Raw genomic sequence first — 23,503 nt, forward strand, 5'->3', positions numbered from 1 at the left:
TAACAAGATTGTGTGTCATTTCTTTTAAAAATTCCCAGGCATGCTCAGTGTAAATGAGCTATCATATATTACTAACTAACTGCACAGTGGTGCATTCCACTGTAAAGTATTCATAGGAATTTCAGATGTTAGCAATACAGCAACCCTTGCAAGAAAAGAATGCATTTTCCAACATGTAACTAGTCAGCTCTACAATCCACCTCTCACAGCCCTTAGTCTTCCAGCAGGTAGTTTGGGTTGACGACCAAGAATGGATCTTCATCAAATGCCTCCTCTTCTCTGGATCCCCTCAGCCCTGATTGTGATAGTTCTATCAGAACGTGATCCTGCAACAGATAAAAATATGTATTCAAATGAGAACAAAAAGGTTTGTTTGTATATTTTGTATCTTTTTTTTTTTTGATGAATTGGCCTCTTCTCCCAAGTAACTAATGACAGGACAAGAGGTATGGCCTCAGGCTATGCCAGGGGAAGTTTAGATTGGATATTAGGAGGAATTTCTTTACTGAAAGAGCGGTGAGGCATTGACCAGGCTGCCCACGAAAGTAGGAGTCACCATCCCTGGAGGTGTTCAAAAAAAAGTAGATGTGGCACTTCAGGACACACTGTAGTGGTCACAGAGGTGCTGGGTGAAAGGCTGGACCTGATGATCTTGGACCTCTTTCCAACCTTAATGATTCTATGAATCCTTCCAATTGAATGCCTTCTTTAACAGGTTCCTTTAACTATTACATTCAGTGGAAATCTCTTGTATGCTGTCATCTTGCAAGGAACACTGCCATCTAGTGTGTTTGTGCCTTTAGAAGCAAGAATATTTTATGTTTTCATACTTTTTCCTCCAAACTGCACTGGGGTCCCCCTGACTTAAAGCAATCCACTGAATAAAGTGTTGTTTGTGATTCTGTATCCTAATGTAACTAACATTACAGATATATAAGATATATAGAAAAATACCACTTACACTTCTACAGGGACACAATCTGGTACTTTGAATTTTTACTTATACATGTCTCTAATTTATTTCAGTGGTTTATCTAGAATTATTTTTAATTATTTTATTTATTATTAATTATTTATTATTAATTATTATTTACTATTAATTATGTTTAATTATTTTATTTATTATTTTATTTTATTATTAAACAAAGGAGGCATTTCTACTACATCCACCAATAACAGAAGCAGAAAAGCTATTTCTTAAATTAGGAATGTATTCTATCAAAAAATGAGTCATTGCCCTATAAGTTAACTCCCTTTTTCACTATCCAGACACTACTATACCTACATAATGTGTAAGTCGGTGAATCACTTTCTCTATGATCTTCTTTTTATTTATTAGTTCTTCTTCAGATTCTATTTCAGATTCTATTTCCTTTAGATACCAATTAATAAGTTCACTCTTCTTCAATGCTGAATCATCCTCTTCTGGAAAGAGAATAATTTGCACGAACACAGCAGCAGTAAGATACCATACAAAAAGAAAGAGAAAAGGATTTCTATGTTAATATTTACAGTGCTGAATAAAGTGTTTTTTATTAATATGATTAAGAACCATCAGACTGCCTTCTGTCTCTTAAATCATCACGTTTTGTACAGGAGGCTGTATCATGGTTTAATTAGAGATACTTAGATTGAGAATTGAAGCTTTCAGTTCTGTGCATCCAAGTGGCTTGCACATTAAACAAGCAGCCTAACAATCACATCAGCCTTCAGCTTTAATAAAAAGCAGTTCTTGTACAACTACTCTAAAAGTAAGGGCAAAAGAAAAATCACTGTCACACAAAACCAAAGTAAAACTTCCATATGAACTCAGCATTCTGAACAGATATTATAGTCTCCACACCCTTCCAAAACCTTTATAGCACTGATATATGATATAACTGCTGCATTTCATTGCAGGACTAGCCTCATTGCAACTGCAGTGTTTCACCTCCCCAAGAAAGGATGTAGCCATTTGGCACATACTGACTACGTAACATTCTAAGCTGTGGTTGCTGGCATACATTAAATTTCTTGCTACAGTTTTTAGTTGCTGCTGACTCTTCTGGCTAGGTTAACCCAGCATAATGCTACAAATCCTTTTCTGAATCTGCTTTGTCAATATGTTCCTTGACACACTGGGTTTGACAAATGACTAAAGATACCAGAGCTACAAAGTCCAGTAAGTCTTATCTGCATCATCAGATATAGGACAGCAACACGTGAACAAGTTCACATCTCAACTAACAAGTTTGGTGTCTCAGTAGGCACAAAAATGCCAAGTGCAGCAGCATGAGATAGAGTAACACCTACTGCCTGAACTCAGGGTCTGCTGCCTTTTTAATAAGAAAATTCTTACCTTCCTCTGCTTTCCTGAGGTGCAGCACCAGGAGGTTAGAAATCCGTCGATACTCAGAGAAGCCCAATCTAAGAGAGGCTTTGGGTGCAGCATCCTTGTTTGCATCCTCAGAATGGCCATTGATTCCATTCACAAGACCATTGACACCAGCTGAAGCTTCTGCATCCCCTGTTTGGACATATGCTCTGGTTTAAATCTGTAACATCTCTTTAGCTGTTAAATACTCTGAGTTACTGAGAAGTGCTGCCATGACCAACCAGGTGAGTGGATTCACAAGGTGATTGAAGTAGTAAGAGAGTTAAGGAGTCAAGATTCCTAGACCTTATTAGATGAGAAATAGGTGAGAAACTGAAGAGAGGCATAACCTCAGACTAAGCTAGCTGTAAAAGCTTCCCCTTTTGAAAAAAATCTACACAAATTACCATTGACTCCATCTTGGTCCTCTTGATCCTCCATTTGTTGTTCACCATCTTGGTCTAAATTGATGTCAGGAGTCTCAACTCTAATGATGGACTTATTTAAAAGCCGGAAAGCTTCCTTTACATGTTTTGGGTGAACCTGGGGAAGATTTGAAAAAAAAAAAAAACCAAAACAAAACCACATTACATAGGCACAATGGCTCCTCTAGTGTTGAAAGCTTTTTTCCCCCCACCCAATAGCTCCAGAGACTCACCTCTGATGCTGACAAAGGGCCTTGCTACTCATCTGAGTAATCCTAAGCAGTAAAGACTCTCAAGTCAAATCCTATCTGACTACAAATACTGAGTTCACACAAGATTATGGACGGAATAAGCAGCCTGATGAATCTTTCAGGCTTTAGTGATCATGTTGAGTTGACAAAGTTTTTACTTAAGCCAAGAACATTTTGAGAAAAGATCAGTGGAGCACAAAACATGAAAAAAATAGGTCTGAACAGAAACAGTATGGGAAAAACAAACAAACCAACCAACCAACCAACCAGATGTAATGAGTCTCCTCCAGAACGGGAAAAATCACCTCTAGTTGGGCCATGCACTAAAATCTATCCTCTTCCTCATAAGCTGAATTTTTAAGAGAGTTCTTTTTAAGAACCAAACAGTGTTGCACTTACACAACCAATGAGCAGGTTTCTATCACTGTATGTGTCACACAGCCCCTAGCCAATACTTCAAAAAGCCTACAGAGTTTTAAAGCAGCGCCTAGACAGGTAATAATCATACTAGTTAACAGCTACACACAATTCAACAGTGGTTGAAGGGAGGAGGAGCTCAGGTCCCAAACACAGGTGCTTTCAGGGAGGTTCAAGTACTTCAACGACCTTTGACTTTTAGACTGCAGGACTGCAGATGGAAGAGAGATCTGAGAGATAAACTACCCAAGATTAAGAGAAACAACAGCCCTGGCTGATACTAACTGTTCTTCCTATTTGTCATGTTCTCAGTTTGGACCAGCTGATCTCAGTTTTGCAAGACATACCTTAAAAAAGATTATTTCTGTCATTAAAAAAAAAAAAAATCAGACTGAGCATGACCACATCACAAGTGAAAACATGATCCAAGCTCTCTTCCTCACCCACAGGACTGATCTGCTGGAAAGCACCTTCATGGAGAAGGACCTTGGAGTCCTAGTGGACAATAAATTATCCACAGGACAACCCCAACCCTTGTGGGTCCAAGAAGGCCAATAGTATCCTGGGGTGCCTTAAGAAGAGTGTGGCCAGCATGTCAAGGGAGGTTCTTCTACCGCTCTACTTTGCCCTGGTGAGGCCACATCTGGAGTATCATGACAGTTCAGCAGGGACAGGGATATACTGGAGAGTGCTCCACAGAGGGCTACAAGGACAATTTAGGGAGTGGAACATCTATCTTATGAGGAAAGGCTGAGAGACCTGGGGCTGTTTAGTCTGGAGAACAAAAGTGTGAGAGAAGATCTCAGTAATGTTTACATATATCTGAAGGGTGGGTGTCATGAAAAAAAGGCCAGTCTCATTTCAGTAGTGTTCTGTGATAGGATGAGAGGCAACAGACAGAAACACAGGAAGCTCCACTTCCACATGAGGAAAAACTTTTTCACTGTAAGGGTGACAGAGCACTGAAACAGGCTGCCCAGAGAGGTTGTAGAGTCTCCTTCTCTGGAGACTTTCCACACCGATCTGGATGTGTTCCTGTGTGACCTGTCCTAGGTGATCCAGTTCTGGTGTCCCCATCATAAGAAGGACACAGAGCTGTTGGAGCAAGTCCAGAGGAGGGCCACAAAGACGATACAAGGGCTGGAACTCCTCTGCTATGAGGACAGGCTGGGGTTGGTCAGCTTACAGAACACTCCAGGAGGACCTTATAGCTGCCTTCCAATAGCTGAAAGGATCCCACAGGAAGGCCAAAGAGGGACTCTTCATAAGGGTGTCAAGCAGCAGGACAAGGGGGAAGGGTTTCAAGCTCAGGGAAAGTAGCTTCAGACTGGATCTTAGAAAAAAGTTCTTCAGTATGAGGGTGGTGAAACTCTGGAATAGGTTGTCCAGGGAGGTCGTGGATTCCTTTTCCCTTGGGGTGTTCAAAATGATTTTATGATTCTATGATCCTGCTTTGGGAAGGGAATCGGACTCAATGATCTTTGGAAGTCCCTTCCAACTTCCGCCATTCTATGACTTAAAGACGTACAATACCATGGCCAAATTGCAAAGCTGGAACTCCCACCATGGTTATATAAGAACTTCTCTAAATGTCCATCACAGGCCTGGTACCTCATCACAGCAGTGCATACGGGCCATGGCTTCAGACAGACGAATCATGCTCTCCAACTGCCGCACTGTGATTCTCCAGGATGACTTGGTCACTCCAGAGCCATCGCGCTGCCGTAGGCGTTTATACTGCTCCACTATGAAGTCCTCTGACTCCTTAGATATCTTTGTGACAGAAGGCAATGTGACAGTTAACTATGCTACAAGTATTAAAGTTCACTCTTCCTGCATCAGACTGGCAGTTCCCAGACTTTTCTATGCTACTTACCTCTTTTCTCTGAAATAGTCTATGCTATACACATACTAGAGATAAGTAACAATCATACTATGTTAAAATTAGATTGCAACAATGACTACAGTAACAATGATATTACAAGATGTACATTGATGCATTAATTATTTAACAGTAGGTATGTGACCATTTCTGTTTCCCTGTTCCACTGACTTGCTTCCAGGCATAATTCCTGTCTCTCTGATGAACTGTTCCATGTTTATTTACTTTTCATTCTGGATGCAAATACATGCACAAGCACACAGTTGATATATTAACACTGACTACAGCTTTGTGTACATGCTTTTAAAGCTGAGTCTATCTGCACACACAGAGAACCAGCTGGAAAACAAACTCTCAACCACATGGAAATGAAATGCATAGTTTTCAAAACCATAAGGGAAAAATGTCCTTTCCTTCCTTTTGAAAACTCCATTTACAAGAACTTATGGGGGGAAAAAAAAGTCAAATAAATCTAACACAGCCCAGCCAAGCTGCTATTTGGATAGATCATAGAAATTTGTACTTAAAGCAATTTTCTGTGTTCTGTATTTTAGTGTAAAGAAATATCAAGGAACAATACCCTTTTAAAACAAACTGCTTGATTAAGCAGTAAGTCAGTAAGATGGAAAAAAATCTCTGCAACAGCTATGTGGAATAAGCTGTGTCCTTGAGGTGTAAGGAAACTATGAAACAACTCTTCATCCATTTTAGGCAGAGGTTAAGAACCGCCACCAAAGCAGTTACAACTACTAATATACCAGTTATTTTATATAGCAGTTAAGACTATTGATATAACAGTCTCAGCAGGGCTGTCTGAGTTTCTGGAGTTGAAAAACAGGAGTAGATGGCTCCAAAATACACTGTGTTTCTAGGTATTATTATAGTTCATTCCTCCATTCCTTGGGAGCACTATACTAAGTGTCTCTGCATTGGCTGGAAATGCACATGCTACAGAGTGACTGCTCCTTTGGGCCTCCTCATACAGAGCAAAAGTAGAATTACCTTTGGTTTAAACTGTCTTGCAAACAGTAGGTACCTTCTGATGTCATCTAATGAATAGACACGATCAACAGATTCTTCCACTCTGGAATGCAGATCCACTATGCGTCTGGCAATGGCATAATCTGTGACCTGGGACATCATTGCTGTGTCAGATCACTTCCACTTCAGCCCTTCAGCCCAACATCCAAACAACAGCTGTATTCTTCTTTCCCATTCCCCTCCCTCACTTGCACTCCTCCTGGCAGAGCTAGTCTTGCCAGAAACCAGATTTTCTGCCAGAAGATCCAGAAGAATGTATTGGAGGTTTTTAATACAGGGAAACATAGCAGAGAAGGGATAAAAAGCAGTTTTAGGATTTATAACCTCTTGGAACTCTCCTGGGTTACAAGCTAGCCACAGAACAGGCAGAAAGCAGCACTCTGAAGCGTGGGAACTGCTTTCTTCCTTTTCAGCCTACTCTATTTCATCAGTCCCTTCCCAACTAGATAATCACTCTGGGCAAAGCAGCAGAAAGAACAGTACTGAACCAACGTTAATCTCTGTATCTCATGCCTTCCCAAGGCAAACATCCCATAGACAGGTGGTGGCAGTCTCAGCCTTAGTGACCAGCCATTTGTAAAAATGACTAATGGTGTAAAGCTTGCAGGTCAAATTGCCACTAGATGAAAAGGCAGTATCCTTGTATTCAGCAGCTTGCTCCAATTTGTACTGCCAGATTCTAACTTCACTGACAGAAGAAAAGCACAAGCAAGATGCTCTCATGAGATCAGTTTCACATAAGATTTCAGAGGGCCACCAAGATAGTCAGAGGGCAGAAGTACATGATGTACAAGGAGGGGCTGAAAGGAAAGAGCTGGGTTTGTTCAGCTGGAAAAGAAAGAAACTACCTCACTGGCAACCATGGATATGAAGAAGCAGACTGACAGGGGGCAACAAAGCGAACCATGAGAAATTCTGATTAGCTATAGAAGTTTTTTAAAATATGTGAGAGCTGTCAAACACTGCAGTGAGGGCCTAAAAGAGGCTGCAGAATCTCCATTCTTACAGACACTCAAAACTCACCAGGTCAAGATCTCAGAAACCTGATCTGCATTGAGCATGAGGTTAGACTACATAACTCCAGAGGTCATTTCTGGCATGTATTATTCTACTATTCCTTACAAATTACCTCATTGCATTCATCCACAAGGATGAAGAAGAGATCAAAGCGAGACATGATGGGAGCTGACAGGTTTATATTCTGTTTTAGTGACTTGGATCTGTCATAGCGCCCGCCAACTGGGTTTGCTGCAGCCAAAATGGAAGTCCTGGCATTCAGAGTAGCCTGACAATGGGGAGAAAAATAAATTATAAGTAATTAAAAAAAAAAATTACTACTCTCTGTGACCACTTGCTCAAACAACTCCCAGCAATCCCAGAATGGGTCAACACAGCATCTTTTAGATGGAGTTTCATTGGAGGTATTACAACAACCACTCCTCAGAAGAGCCCAATCTTCTAAGCAGCCCTTTCGGTTAGAAAGGCCTGGTTAAGGTCTCTGCCACAAGACAGAGTTTGATGAATCAATACAAGCTCTTACATCTGCTTTGCACAATGCCCTGTTTTTAACAGTGAAAATACATGCTTCACTTATACAAACACACACATCTATACCCTCCTTCAGGGTTACTCCAAGGTTAGGATTTTTCTGTTTCCTGTCCACTACTGTGTCTTTTTTCCTTTCAGTAACATTTCTGATCATCTTTTGGAGCATGTGGCATAATAACTTTGCAGCCAAGTGACCTCTGTGCTGCCACAGTGAGGCAGCTGCAGAGCTGACAGGAAAACCTGACAGATGACACTAGATCAGTGCATGTGACAAAGAACCAGGTGATGCTATAGCCTACACAACCTGAGGAATAGTGCAAGCTACCTTTACTCCCGCTTTAGTAATGGATATAGTCTGCTGCTCCATGGCTTCATGAATGGCTACTTGATCTCGTACGTCCATTTTGTCAAACTCATCGATGCAACAAACACCCTGCAATGAAAGAATAAATACAATAAAAAAAAAAATCATTCAAATTCAGTCACTTTTGAAAAGACAATTTGGGGCTCATCATCATTAACCAAAAACATTTCGAGGATGCAGGAACCTCTCTAGCTCCTGGACTCACATTATCTGCCAGCATCAGTGCTCCAGCTTCAATAACAAATTCATGAGACTCTTCATCTTTGACAACAGCTGCTGTCAGGCCAGCAGCACTGGAGGCTTTTCCACTGGTGTACACAGCACGAGGGCTGAACTCATCCACATGCCTATGGAGAAGTAACAGTGAGGAATAAAGTGCAGAAGTCAGATAAAAACTTACAGAAGCAAGGACAGGACTTGTTCCTTCCTTCAAGAGGCAAATAATACTGCCACCTCTGATGATGTTTGAGCCACCCTTGGAAATTCATCCTTATTTAACTGCATTCTATCACAGGTCTGTTATTTACCTGTGGTTACACCAGCAGAAAAAATAATCCGGATCTCCTCCCATGAGTTTTCTGCTGACTTCACAAGCTAACAGAGCTCCTGACAGGTCAGGTAAATGTCAGCACAAGGAAAAAATGGTTTCACAGCAGGAAGCAGTGAGACTGACCACAGGCAGCCCAAGGCAGCTTTTGCATTGCCTCTGTACTTCTGAGCTGCAGTGTGTACTGCAAGGCTCAGTTTCATGGAGAGCAATGCAGAGGTAAATGAGAAGCATGATAAAATAAAACCATATTAAGTAGAATTTCCAATTAAAAATCAACAGAAGATGTAGCATAAAACATAACTACCTCATAATTTTTTTCAGGATTTATAGTTGTCTGTTGTTCAAAGTGTTGGGGCCCACCAATTTAGACTAAGCTAAAATAGGAAAAAAATGTTAATCATTATTTCATCTATCTCTGATATTTTGAGATGTGCAATACATTTTGTATTTTTAATATTCAATGCCTTCTGAAAATATTTGGAAATTCATACTTTTATTACTATGCAAAGAACAACAACAAAAATTCTTAATTTGTTCTCTGTTATTACTACAGGAGCTTGTTGAATTTCAACCCTGTTCAAATACTTCAACCACATCCAAACAATTATGGGAAAATATTCTTAAATATTTTACTTCCCTTTCCTCTGTTCAGTATCTAAAAGGCACAGTGCACTGTCACACTGCACAGTATTTAAATACTGAGCTTTAATGAGATGCTTACTTTAGAAACTGACTCTTGGCTGTACTTGGATCACCAACAACACAAACATTAATGTCCCCACGCAGTGAAGTGCCTTCTGAAGTGGTCTTAGGAACTCCTCCAAAAAGCATCAGCAGGATCCCACGTTTCACTTCATCATTACCTGTCCCAGAAAAGACACTCAACAAAAAATTCAAAGAAAACCCCACATTTTTTCCTACCTAAAACAACTTCAACCCACTAGAATTCTAGGTAAATTCTGAGTGGATGTGCCCAAATGCTCTATCTCCTAAACATCTACTAGAACTGCATTTATGTGCTTAATAGATTCAGGGCAGAATGACCCAGAAAGGGGATGAATTTCTTCATGCTGCAGTGACTTAGAACGGAATTGATCAAACTTTTCAGAGATAACCAACATAAGTCTTCAAAAGTAGTTCTCAGCCAGACAAAAAATATACACACACACACTCATGCACTACAGTGTATCTGTGTTTGGAACCCTTAAATCTTCTGAAGAAAACTCATAAAAGAGGGTATACACAACTGCCAGCTGTAGGGGTTTAGTAGCAGATCAGCCAATAGCAAAACCAACCATTTTGATCTTTCAGGCCTTAGTGATTAAGCCCAGCAAGTACTCAAGAAATAGATCCTTCTTTTTTAGCATAACCAGTGCTGGAGTGGAGTTTGTGGTAGTTGGCACAAGGCTTCCAAACTTTCCCAAAACACCACCACAGGGACATCAAAAAGAATTAATATTTTCACAGCTGAAATATTCCCTCTCTGAAGCAACAACTGGACTCTTACCATGGATAGTGGGGAAGAGGCTGGTGCAGAGATTGTGGTAAAGGTTCTTATCTTGGCTCATTTCAAAAACCTTTTCCCACTCTTTCACAGACATTTGGTTTTTAATGCTTTCTGCAGTCTGTTCTTCATCTCGAAGCTCTTTTCCACCAAACTTAACAAAGGAAATTAAAAATTAAAAAAAATAATAACATAGCCAATACTGAATGTCAAATACTGCAGTCAGAGGGTTACAAAACATGCTCTGTAAGCTGAATGGGAGGAACACATTCAGAAAAGATGACCTTAGGCTAAGGGATTTCATCACCTTATACCTTTAAAAACTAATAGATGATTTCCTGGGAGGCAAAAATCAGTGGAGTGTAACTTCATTTGGTGATAAAAAACACGAGAGAGATGTTTGTCCAGAGATTAAAAAACTTGAATAAACCAATTGAGCATCCTTTAGCTCAATTTCACCTTTGTAAACATTCTTCATTAACTGGAATTTACAAGGTCTTCCATTACTCTGGAATAAGGCAGGCAAGTTCAACACCCAGAAGATACAGATGACATTTTTATCCTACGTAACAGTGAATCTGCAGCAGAATTATAGATTAAAGTATTATACCATGCTAAAACTCAGGCATAGTCAGTATTTTTTATTATGTAGTAGCAACACCCCAAGATGTTATGTGCTAAGCTAGAGGGAACAAGAAGAATCACTGTTTTCCCAACGACAAAATGAAGCAATAGGATTTCCTGGAGGAAAAGGAAATGCAGCAGGAATGGAAGAAAGCTAAATGGTGAGGTGACCTTATTACGGCCTTCCATTATCTGAAGGAGGCCTAAGAAAGCTGGGGAGGGACTTTTTAGGATATCAGGTAGTGATAGGACTAGGGGGAATGGAATGAAGCTGGAAGTGGGGAGATTCAGGCTGGACGTGAGGAAGAAGTTCCTTCCCATGATTCCCATGAGAGTGGTGAGAGCCTGGAATGGGTTGTCCAGGGAGGTGGTTGAGGCCCCATCCCTGGAGGTGTTTAAGGCCAGGCTGGATAAGGCTCTGGCCAGCCTCATCTAGTGTGAGGTGTCCCTGCCCATGGCAGGGGGGTTAGAACTAGATGATCCTTGTGGTCCCTTCCAACCCTGACTGATTCTATGAAATAAAGGGACCAGTTAGCTCTTTAGACTGAATTGATAACCTTGGAAAATAATCACATCTGTGAAAGCTGCTATGAACAATAAAGACAATCAAAACCACTTGATATCTAAATCCATCAGAATATAAGGACAACCTAAGACACAGGAAGGTGGCACACATACATATTCAAAGCTTGACCCATTCCCACTCCCACTTTTGACGTAAAACCATACGGAGCAGGAATCATCAATACCTTTACAACTACTTTCTTTCCAGACTCACCCGTGGATTTGTTGGTGCAACGTAACAAGCTAGAAAGACCAGCTTGTACGACAGCTCTCTGACTCCAAGGGCACGAAGTCCTCGGATGCCTTCAGTTTCATAGCCCTCTGTCCCACTCAGCCGGGCACCGGTTTCTGCATGCACCCCTGCCATGAGAGGAGAGTCAGAACAGCGGCTCCCAGAACAAGCAGGAGGGACATGTCATTAATGTCATGAGCAGTAGCAACCAACCTGGTGTTGAGAGCTGAGACACATCAGGCACAACAATCAGTGACCCTGTGAAGTCACATTTGTCTCCTGCCTGAGCAGACTCCACTGCCTCTGCACGCAGGATCACCTCCATGCTGCGAGGAATGCTGCCACGGGGCAGCTCGGCCTGCGTCTCCTGGATACGAACCTGGGGAAGGAGGGAACTGATTGAGCACTGATAAGCTGCTAATAAATATATTAAGTACCATCTAACTGCTGCTATCCATGTCAATTGTGAAATTCCTCTTACAGTAAGACAAACAAAAAATCCTTTCACTAATCAGTATCTAAGGAGTCTTGGAGAACCTTCAGAGGGGAGCCACAGGGGGCCACAATGACAATTCTGAGGGTTAGGAAAAGCAACTTTAAGAGTCCAGCTAATGTGACTGACACAAAATGTTATTGCAGGATCTAAAGTGCTCAGGATTTAGTAAATCAACTAGAAGACTAAAACAGCTACACATGACATATTAGCAACACAAGACTAAAAATGGCTCAAATATGTGGGGTTTCAGTGGCTTACTTAGGCAATAAACATCACACAAAACTGCTTTGAAACTATGCATAATTTGCCATGTTTAAATATAAGCCTCCCATAGACAGAAAGAAAACAGTAGCAGAAATTCCAGTTCCTCTTAAGGTCTCTCCTTGATGCTGACAGAACCAAAATTAACTGTCTTCAATGCGCAGCAGTATGAACACCACCTTTCAAGTACTATGCAAACATCACTGTTGGTCATTGTTCCTGTCTATGTTTAGCTCTTATCTCAGACTAAACCATAGCAGTTGTTGAAAAGGAAATGGATTTAATGAAACAGTCAAACCAATATTAATGCCAATATAAAGTACACAAAATTAAACTCAACCTAGCAAATATAAGTAGTCACACTAAATGGCAAAGCAATTCTCAAGAGAAGGAGGAGGTGCAGGTTCAGGACAAGCCCAAGCAGGAGGCTCCCCTCTCCTCAGCAAAATTCTCTTTTTATACTGCGTGTGAAGGTTACAGTTTGGGATACACCTGTAGCCAGCTCAGGGGAGCTGTCCTGGCTGACTCCAAACAGCTAATGGCCTGCAGCCTTGGATTCTGTCCCAGCAAAACCAGCACAGTCCCCTGACCTCACCGTTGTACCTTTTGGAAATCAACAAATCTTGACTTGTTTGTGTCCAGCAGGAATCTCCTTCTGTTGGCACAGACTGGGTTTCTGCAGATGTTTGGCTGTGTGTATTTAAATTGCTGTTCCACATCTTTAATCACTGTCTGGCAGTCAAGGCACAGGAAGGTTCCACTCACAAGCTCAGGGTGGACTGGGTGGGTACGCACCACCTGTCCACTGATACGCGTCAGGGAGCCAATTTTTGCCGATGTCAGTTCTCGAATTCTGTTTAAAAAAGAAATTCCTAAGGTTTGAATTCTTGAGTTGACATTTTCAGGCCCAGAGTACTACCCAAGTACTAAGATGCCACGTGGTTTCACTCAGTCCCTGACAGTTGTAACAGACAAAAGAAACAAAAGAGTTCCTACAATATATTATAATTTTATGTCAACTTTCAGATTAATTCTGAAGTTCAAACCAATGCAAAAGTTGCTCCACTGGTACTTCAAAAGCAACATACTGTATTTTATTTTTTTTTTATTAATTAGAGAAGTTACTTTTGTTTGTGGGATCTGATGAATGCAAGTACCAGAGTACGATTCAGAAATGAAAAACTGTTTCAAAAAGATATCCTGCACATCAGAACACTTCTCAATTATATTGGTCAACTGCACCTTTCAGACTATATAATCAAAACAATTTCAGTATGCCTTAACACTATTTTCCCAGTAATAAAAATGCACAAGTTTCTGGAATTAATGATCAACTTACTTGTGTCTGGTAGGTAGGTCTTGAAATGCAACATAAAAGTCCTTGTTTGAAGGAACATTTCCGTGGTCTCTGGCAAAAATCTTTACTGCACGGCAGAGGTAAGGATAAACCCTTAAACAGAGAAATTAAGTTCAAATATTACAGAAAACGTCAAAAAGCCTTCTTTGCTTTAGACTACATCAAAGGCTTGTATCGTGCATTTCCAGGTTCTGGCTTTCACTGCCACATTATGCAAGAATACACAAAAGCTAATCTAGATATGAGATTGCTGCATAATAATGCCATTTGCCTTATTGTCTGAAAACAGTCTCACTTTATAACACTTTTAGCCTTGCACTAAGAAATAGATCTTCAAACAAGCCACTAATTCATTAAAGTATTTTCAAAACAAAAAGTTGTAGAGCTTGCTCTGTATTCTACTAGCCGTGTACTTCTTTACCAGACTAAATGCAATTGCCTAATTCACTAATGGTTTCCAGAGAGGAATCCATTAAGAAGTTTTGATCCAGTTGAAATAAATAAATTAAATATAAGTGTTCTCAGGACACAGAAAGCTGATACCCCTCTCAGTTTCTACTTAACACTTAAGACATTATGGGCCTGAGACCACAGCACTGTTCAGCTCCCAGGTGGTCTCTACATTTTACCTGTAAAATTCCTCCTGAACAGTGGTAGAGAGCTGCTGGTTGAACTGCTCCAAATCTGCAAAGCTAACGATCAGTGTGTTTCGCTCTGGCCGAATCAGTTCTTCGGCATCATGCAGGTATTTGACCTCCCCATCGCTGTTCTGGAACCTGAAAGTGGTTCAGGAAAACGTTTCAGTTATGCATCAGGATAAAATTGCATACTTATGAACTCAGGAAAGGGAAGAAAAGGATCACGCTCATTAGGGAGCTTTAAGAGAACAACATGATTCCGCAGCCCCTTGCAAACATCTCTTCCAACAATATTTCTCCTTCCCCCCTCGTTAATCCATTCTGTAAAAACCCCAGCACACAACACCGGATCGGCATTTCATACAGATGGTCTGAAACACTGAACTTGATTTATGGTTTAACAATGACTTTGCACCAGCAAAACGGGTTTGGTTTTGTGTTCCTCATGGTGATGTGAATAGGTTCCTTGTTTGCAGCTTAAAGGTCCCTCGGGAAGCAAAATGCCGGGAGCCTGACTTACTGAGGTGTAACAACGAGCCGCGAAAGACATTTTCAACCAGGCTGTGACGAAACTTTGTTAAAAGGCCGGATGAGCCTGCCAAAGTCCCTAGGAACCTGCCTAGGAAGGATTTTACCAACCAAGGGCGCACCGCAGGCTCAGCAGCGAGCCCAAAGAACCAGAGAGCTTTCCTGACGGACACGCGCGGGAGTGGTGCTGCAGGCCCCGGCAGTATCTCAGCCTCACCAAATGGCGGCCCCCTCTGTTAGGCGCCGGCGGCCCGCCACCGCCTCCTGACAGCCCTGCCCCCCCGCACTCACTCTTCTAAAAAGTCCTGGAACAACTTCTGGCATTTCTCAGCCACCTCATCGCGGAGCTGCTGGTGCTGGTGCGCTGCTCCCGTGTCCCCCGCCGCTACTGCCAGATCCATCCCGGCTACCGATACTGCTAGCACTACCTCAGCACCAGCCCGGCCGCAAGCACGTTCGCGCCACAGCAGACCCCGCGTGCGTTGCCAAGCCGGCCAATCAGCGCCCGCCGGCCCGCTGAGCCTCGCGGCGCGCGCCAATCGGTGGCTGCAGGCCCCCAGAACCCCGCCTCGCAGTCCCCGCTCCTCCCTCCCATCGCGGACGTTTTCGCGCCAAGCGTGCGGCGGTGCTGAGCGGCCATTGGCCGTTCCTGGCAAGGTGGAGGAACCTTGTGGGTAAGGTACCAGTGTGGAGCTGTTTCAGGGTGCTTGTGGCTGTTTCTGTCAGTGAAGCTCTAAAGGCTGTAGGGGACTCAAACCTGTGGTGGAGGAGCATGTCCCATAAGCATCTAGTTGGTGGCTGCTGCTGGTGGCTTCAGCTTGGTCTCCAGCTGCAGTCAACTTTTGCAGAGTGCTAGGCCTGCAGAAGCAAGCCAGATAAATGTCATTGGTGACATGGGACAGTCATTGAGTACCCTTGCTGAGGGACTGAGTGCCCTCAGCAAGTTTGCAGATGGCACCAAGCTGTGTCCTGTGGTCGACATGCTGGAGAGAAAGCATGTCAGCCAGAGAGACCTGGACAAGCTTGAGAGGTAGACTGAAGAAAACCTTGAAGTTCAACAAGTAATCTCAAGCACAAATGCAGGCTAGGGGATGAAAGGATTGAGAGCAGCCCTGCAGAGAAGGGTGCTTCTGGATGAAAAGCTGGACGTGAGACAATAAATGTTTTGTGGGTGCAAAAAAATTTGCAACTAAGCTGGTGAAGGGCCGAGAGAATTGCTGGACCTGATGATCTCAAGAGTCTTTTCCAACCTGAATGATGCTACGATTCTTGCAGCCCTAAAGACCAACCATATGCTGGGCTGTATCCAAAGCAGTGTGGCCAGCAGGTCAAGGGAGAGGGTTCTGCCCCTTGGCTCTGGTGGGAGGTCACCTGCACTGCTGTGTTCATCTCAGGACTCAGCACAAAAATTACATGGACCTGTTGGAATGGATCCAGAGGAGGTACACAAAAATGATAGAGGGCTGGAGCACCTCTCCTGTGAAGAAAGGCCAAAAAAGTTGGAGTCATTCAGCCTGGAGAAGATTCTCAGGAAACCTGATTGTACTTCAAGGGGCCTAAAGGAAAGATGGGGATATTCTGTTTAGCAGGGCCTGTTGCAAGTGGATAGGAAGTGGTGGTTTTAAATTAAGAGGGGAGATTTAGACTAGATGTAAAGAAACTATTTACAATGAGGGTAGTGAAGCACCAGCACAGGTTACCCAGAATGGTGGTAGATGCCCCATCCCTGGAAACATTCAAGGTCAGGTTGGACAGGCTTCTGAGCAACCTGATCTAGTTACAGATGTTCCTGCTTGCTGCAGGGGGTGTTAGATTAGATGACCTTCCAACCCAAAACATTGTGATTCTAAAACTCCACTAGTGCACCCAGGGTGCTGCTGAGGAATCAGAGAGCCACAGAAGCCCATACACTGTGCATTGGAGGTGTCTCAGGCAGCTTCTGGCTGACAAGACCCACTAAGTAGGCTGCACCTCTGAAGGACTAACCTCAGGTGAAAATGGTATAAATTAAGCCAGGTGAGGATTAGGTTTTAGTTTGGACACCTGGCTCCATGTCTGTAAGGTTATGTTTAAGGCAGGATGGTAAATTTGCCAAGTGATGCCATGGCTGCCAGCCATTTCTGAATGGCAGCTGGTGGCACATGATGCCTGCCAGAAGGAACTGTTTCAGTATCTATGAAAAATTGCTTAGAATCGCTCTGCCACCTGCAAAGTCATTAATCTCTGCCTAACCTTGGAATTTTGCTGTAATTAAGGCAGCTAAGGGCTGACACTTTTCAGTTCTGAAACCCTTTAAGAGGTGCAAGGAGCATAAGCTTCCTGCAGCGGGGTTATTTTGTGTTACAGTGCAAGTGCCATATCACCAGGAGACTCTTAATTGCAAAATGGTAAAGGCTGCCTGGCAATTTGGTTTGATGGGTAGAATAAGATTCAGCTCTGTATATTTTGCTCACTTTTCACTGCTGAGGTCAGGGTGGAGGTTCTGGCTGTGTTAGCAACTTCAAAAGTTGCTCTTATTTTAATGCAGGTACTTAATTACAGCTTTGATTTTTTTTTTCTTATGTTGCCTAACAGGCCAAGAACCCCAAAGTGCTCTGCTGTGAACTATGCAGAGATCACCTGCAATAACAGTACCCCACTGCCAGAAGATGAATTCTTATAGGAGAGTTTGAAATCATACTACTGCTGAGTGCTGTCATACAGGACATGCTGGAACCCCAGTATGAACGAGAATCCAAGGCAGCCAAGCCATGTGCCACAATGGATGCTGTGTTCTCCCTTTGGTAGTTGAATGCAGGCCACAGTTTGCTTTCACCTAGAGGGGTGTCCAATACACCTGGAATTGACTGGCCTACAGTGGAAGCACAAAGATTTCCTGTTTTTATTCTTCCTTTCCTCTTGCCCTGCCCCAGTGGGCAGGGAGCAAGCATCTGTGTGGTGCTTGGCTGCCCACCAGGATTAACCCACAGGTCATCCATGGGGAATCAGTCTTGCACTTTGCTTCCAAAAGAACAGCCCCAGTCCTCTTTCCTGCTGAGCAGATTCAGACAGCTCAGGTGCGTTTTCACAGGAAAATGTTGGAGTTAAACCTCAGAAGCAAACTGAAGCTTTGTGTTTGAGCAGATGACTTAATGGCTAGTCCTTCCTTACCACTATCCTCTATAGTTTCTCAGTTTAAAAAATTGCATGATTGTAACTACCATCTCTATATCAAGAAAGGATTAAAAAAAAAAAAAAAAAAAAAAAAAAGGAAAACATTTTAACTAGTGGAGAAGCTGCAGTGATGTGAACTCCATGTAAAATGCCGAACTTCCTGCAAGTTACTGGAAATAAAGGACTATGCGAGTCTGACTTTTCCAGAGCTACCTATCAAAGCAACAGGAAGTTCTGAAATTACTACTTCATGGTTTCAAACTAAGTTCTAACAATGCACAACTCCCACTGAAGTATCTTGTTATGATCGCAGCAGGACAAAGACTTTTTGCATTTTGGTTTATGATCATAATTACTTTCAGTTAGCTAAGAAAAAAAACTGCATGAAAGGATTCTGCATACAAAGGAATCAGCTTCTCCCTCTGAATTCTTGTTCTTGTGCAGCTACTGTGAATAAATCAAACTACAACATGAGCTCAGCTAACTCTTAAAAGAATTGGGATAAGCACAGTTGTTGCAGGAATGTATTTGCTTGCCAAATCTAGACCAAGAAACACAGTTCTCTGAATTTTTTTTTGTTGCTGACGTGAAATGTAAGTCAGGATTCTGCTCCTTATTAGAAGGATGCACTTCTGATATGGAATACATTACCAGTTCCATATGAATAACAGTAAGTAAATTAAATTCATTCCGTTTGGCTTAGCTGAATAAACAACTGCTTTGAAACTTGGATTCATCAGTAGTAAGTCCGTGATAAGCTGTGTTTATAATCCACTTAGCTTTGTAAACTACCAACTGAGCATCCTGTAAGATTTTGAAGTTAATAATTTGGGTAAGATTTCATGGTAAACTAATTACAACAGACTCATAAGCAAACCTGCAGAGTAGGTTATTCCTTGAATGGTGTGACTTCTAAACAAAGTTTAACTTCTACATTTGCAGCACTTTACCTAACTGACCTTTACTGTGATTGTTTTCTAATGGACAACTCCTGTCACAAAACATTAAAATTAAGTCTTGTTCAATGGCAGCTGCAAAAGATGATTTGCCCTTTTGTGAAATTCTACACAATTTATACACAGCCTCACTGACCTTTCTGTAGCATAACCAATATGTGACTTCTCTGACATTTAAAAATCAAGGTAGCAATAATAACACAGACTGTCTAAATCATGCCTCCTACTGAAAGCTTCATCATGTAAAATGTTAAGCAAAAATTAAGTCAGGAATTACAAATGCATATTAATATTAGAGTTACTCTATTGAACTGCCCACATAAGGAATTTAATCCTTTGCTTTCTGGCATCCATGCTTTTAAAATTATCTAAATTTGAAAAACAGCTGTTGGAGGCTGCCCATTACAGAAGTTTCAAATAACCTGGTTCCTCTTCAATGCAGGGCACAGCCTTCAGGCTAGGAGGAAGAGGAAGAGAAGTAGCTTTGCACATAACTGCAAACTCAGGAGATTAGAGCAAGTGATTCATTTCAGAAAAGGATGTCTAGAAAGAATTTTAGAAGTAAGCTGACTTACAGAAACACCCAGTTTCTCTAAATGTACAGCGGTTGGGCTGTTCACAGCATTTGTAACTGCAAAGACCCCTAACAAGAGGTTGGCTTACATTAATTTGCTTTTCTTTCACTGGCAAATATTATATATCGAATACTTGCTCATTTGTTTTGTTTGTTATCCTAGTGACTGGGTCAGGCAAGAAAACTGTACTAGTTTGAGGCCAGACAGATCCTCTCTTGCCCCGAGAGGGTCAAAAGAACGACACTCACACAAACAGATTGAAGAGTGATGGAAAGTTTAAATGGAAAAGCAGTTGGTGAAACTACAAAAACTACAAGCATAGTGGCAAAGATAGCCCAAAGCGTACGGAGTCCCTTACATAACACCCAAAGACCTCCCAACTCTTCCCTTCTCTCCACCTGAGGGTATACCCAAACCCCCCCCAGGGCTCTTTCTTCCCCCCCACATCTAGGCTAGTCTCAGGTGGGCCTGCCTCCTTCTCTTCCTGGCATTAGGCCCAGACTGGCCTAAGAGGCCTTGAGATACTCCCCTACCATTACCCGATAGGGAAGCATCTCCCACAGGAGCAGAGAAGGAAGAAAGAGAAAGAGAATGACTTTGCAGGTGGATTTATAGGGTGCAGGATTTATGGGTAGAAATACGCTGTCTCCTGTGTCCACCTTTCTGGGTTGGACACTCAGGACACCGGAAATGTAACTTCTGTGGCAGTAACAGGAGGCACCCAGCCTAAACTGCCACAAAAACACATGGCCTGCTCTCATTTACTTACCAAGAATACTATATATCCCTTGTGTATACCACGAGTACGTGTAACCTTCTATCCATTCTCAAAGAGTAACATAAAGAACAGGCTTATGGCTTGTATACAACAAAAAAACAGAAAGGGAAGACAGAAAATAAACTTCAACTTTAGGCAGTTATAGCATCATTAAAACATCCAACAAACAACCACTATCGATTCACAATTATCTTGTGAGGATGCAAAGCAAAAACCAGAAAGACAGATATTACATCTAATTTACTTTGAGAGATTTATTGCAATCTATTTTTGCAATTTCATATGAAGATTTTTGTTAAGAATGTTCTTCTCACCTGCTTCTCTGCCTGACACTCATGTAAATTAACAACTGTCTGGTTTCTTCCTGATTATTAAATTGGAAGTATCCATTTATTTTAGCTTTGAGCCAATTCTGTAATGCAGAGTATTAAATCCTGTTGACATAAGTTAAAAATGCAGAATTTTTATTGCATAATGTATTAAAATGTTTAGAAACACAATACAGTTTAATGTGACACCAGAATACTAACTCAAAGTATCACATTTTCACTAAAAACATGCACAGTTGCCAATACAAAGAGTTTTGATCTGTTCAAGTATCTTCTTTTAAATAAACAAGTAAGGATAAAAAAAAAAAAGTATTGTGGCACTTTAGTGTATGAGAAGTTTCGGGGTTTTTTATTGCATATGACAATGCTCTGATCAGTACAGGTTCATTGGCAGCAGGGGCTATGCTTGCAATCATTTCTCACTTGCAGGGCAAATAATCTCAAACTTTCACAAGTAGCTCATCTCAGGGCGTCAGTCGTTTGGGGTCCCGCGGGAACATGGAGGTCTGACGAACGTTATGCAGCCCTAGGTACAGCATGGTTACTCTTTCCAGCCCTGCAACAAAGAACTCATCAGTAGAGTCAAGTTTTTTTGTTTGAAACAAGAAACTAAAGGTACTTCATGCCTACAGCCAGCCTTACACAGCAGTGGGACTAAAGACAGAGACATGTTAGCGCACCCAGCTTCAGAAAGGAGGTAGGACCAGCAGTGAGGGATTTTAGATACGGCACCTTCTGCCGCAATACAGTCTTCACCTGAACATCGTACCAGAGACTTAACCCTACTCTGAATCATTTCAGACTTTCAAGAGAGATGGTATAGAAAACAGAAAAGGGAGGTGGGTAATCAAGGAACTGTATCTTGAACACAGTAGAGAAAGTCCAAATCAGTCTTAACAACTTCAGAATAAGACACATTAAGTGCTGTAAGCAACTACAGTAAAAACCTACATTTGGAGAAGTTTATCCCAAACTCTGTACAGTACAACAATGCAGATTCAGCAATACATACCCATATAACTATGTCCTGATACCTTGATGATCATAAATATTTCACTGGTCATTGTGCTCTTCATGAAATCTTAGAGGTTATGTGTTTACTGTGGAACATGGAAGGACTTCCTAATCCACAGGGCCAAATATACACCCCAGCCACGCTGAGATGAAACCCAGATGCATACTAGATTTCACATGATGCCCTTCTGTTTTAAGGTTTCCATCCAATACAACTTGAAACCAGTATTAATTCTCACAGCATCTCCTGTTTGGCTGGTACTTGGTCTGACCTCTGGGATGTGCCATGTAGAACATTTACTCTGCAGAAGAGATGTGGCTTCAGCTTCCTCCACATTCAGTTCTGACTGGCCTAAATGACTCTGGATCATGTGCAAATGTTGTGTCTCCTGCTCACACATGCTTCATGATATCAACACATCTTGTAGGTTTAGAAAACAGTTGTCTCAATAGCATATTGCAGACCTAACGCATTTACTGAGGGTATGCTTAGGAAGTTGTTCTGAGAACATGCTGAGAATGTACTAACTATACTTTACAAAACTAAAGCAAATGCAGAAAGACTGAACCGAAGAAATCATTGTTTATTGAGCAGGACCTACAAAATGTCCTATTTCCGTATGCATGAATGGATTTCATCCTGCTCATGAAAGCAAAGTGTGTAACTGTAAATTGTAATCATTAGGATACCCAAACTCTATCTTTTTTTCATTTTAATATGTAAAATACTCACATCCAAGACACAAAACTTGATACCTTTGCTGAAACAATTAGCATCAGCCGAATTGATCAGTGACACGCAGTCAAATCACCAAATAAGACAGAAGCAATCACTTATTTCTCCTCACTGCAAAACAACTTCATCAAATTCACTAAGAGACTGGTGGCTTCTGGTGTTAGTAGGCTATCAAAAACTTCACAAATAATGCAGTATTTTCTTGCTGCCTTATCTTTTCTTCATTGGTCAAATTTGAAAGTGATGTGCCTGCCTAATAAATTGGCATTTTTTCTTGTGATATCTAATTTTAAACTTGCCAGATTGTGCCATGAATATTTTGGCTTTTTATTTTATGCTGATCATTACATTTTAGCTTTTCTCCTTAAATTCTCCAGGACAAACAGGCCCACACATTTACCTAACAAGGCTACTAATACAAATTTCATATTGAAGCCTTCTTGAGACTGAGCAATTTAAATTAAGCTCAGACTAACACAAACCAAAATAAAATACAGATACTTACCTATTCCACCACCTGCATGTGGAGGTGCACCAAAACGGAAGGAATCAATGTAAGCCTTTATTTTCTCCAAATCTAGAGAGGAAAAAGACATCTTTCTCACCTGCTTAATGAACCCCAAGCCAAACATACAAGTGACTAGAAGAATGTCCAACAGAAAAATTACCAATTTACCTTACAGAATTACAGTAGGGTTTTACTCATTAAACATGGTAAATTATCCAGAACTATCCCAGAAATTATGACTGTAACAGTTTTGTTTTAAAACTCTGTTAATGACTTGAGCAGGCAAGAAAATTGAGAACTGAGTTAAGAGCTAGGCATAAATGCTCATTGCATCTTACAGAAAATGGTGACTTCTTGAATAAACTGCATCGTGAAAGCAAAGATTTAACAACTACTTTTCCATTTTGCTTCAGTGGGAG

At 41.5% G+C, this 23,503-nt stretch overlaps 2 protein-coding genes across 2 annotated transcripts in view; both read right to left on the reverse strand.

Annotated features, from left to right (window-relative positions):
- Positions 1-212: 212 nt before the first annotated feature.
- On the reverse strand, positions 213-15,436 carry MCM6 (minichromosome maintenance complex component 6). Its single transcript, XM_054381149.1, has 17 exons — positions 15,327-15,436; positions 14,499-14,645; positions 13,852-13,962; positions 13,116-13,365; positions 11,969-12,134; positions 11,738-11,883; positions 10,339-10,489; positions 9,553-9,694; positions 8,487-8,628; positions 8,243-8,350; positions 7,499-7,654; positions 6,331-6,459; positions 5,058-5,219; positions 2,761-2,896; positions 2,339-2,506; positions 1,286-1,425; positions 213-326 (listed from the first exon to the last, which is right to left on the reverse strand). Exons 1-17 carry the CDS (start codon positions 15,434-15,436, stop codon positions 213-215), a joined length of 2,478 nt encoding a protein of 825 aa, XP_054237124.1.
- Positions 15,437-21,290: 5,854 nt separating this feature from the next.
- DARS1 (aspartyl-tRNA synthetase 1) overlaps positions 21,291-23,503 on the reverse strand; it is a 40,033-nt gene continuing 37,820 nt past the window's right edge. Inside the window, exons 15-16 of the mRNA XM_054381083.1 lie at positions 23,082-23,153; positions 21,291-21,382 (exon numbers count right to left, since the gene is read on the reverse strand). Of these exons, the coding sequence (XP_054237058.1) occupies positions 21,291-21,382; positions 23,082-23,153 (164 nt within the window). The remainder of the gene's footprint in view (positions 21,383-23,081; positions 23,154-23,503) is intronic.

This window comes from Indicator indicator, chromosome 5 (assembly GCF_027791375.1).
Source record: "Indicator indicator isolate 239-I01 chromosome 5, UM_Iind_1.1, whole genome shotgun sequence".
Taxonomy (NCBI): Eukaryota; Metazoa; Chordata; class Aves; order Piciformes; family Indicatoridae; genus Indicator; species Indicator indicator.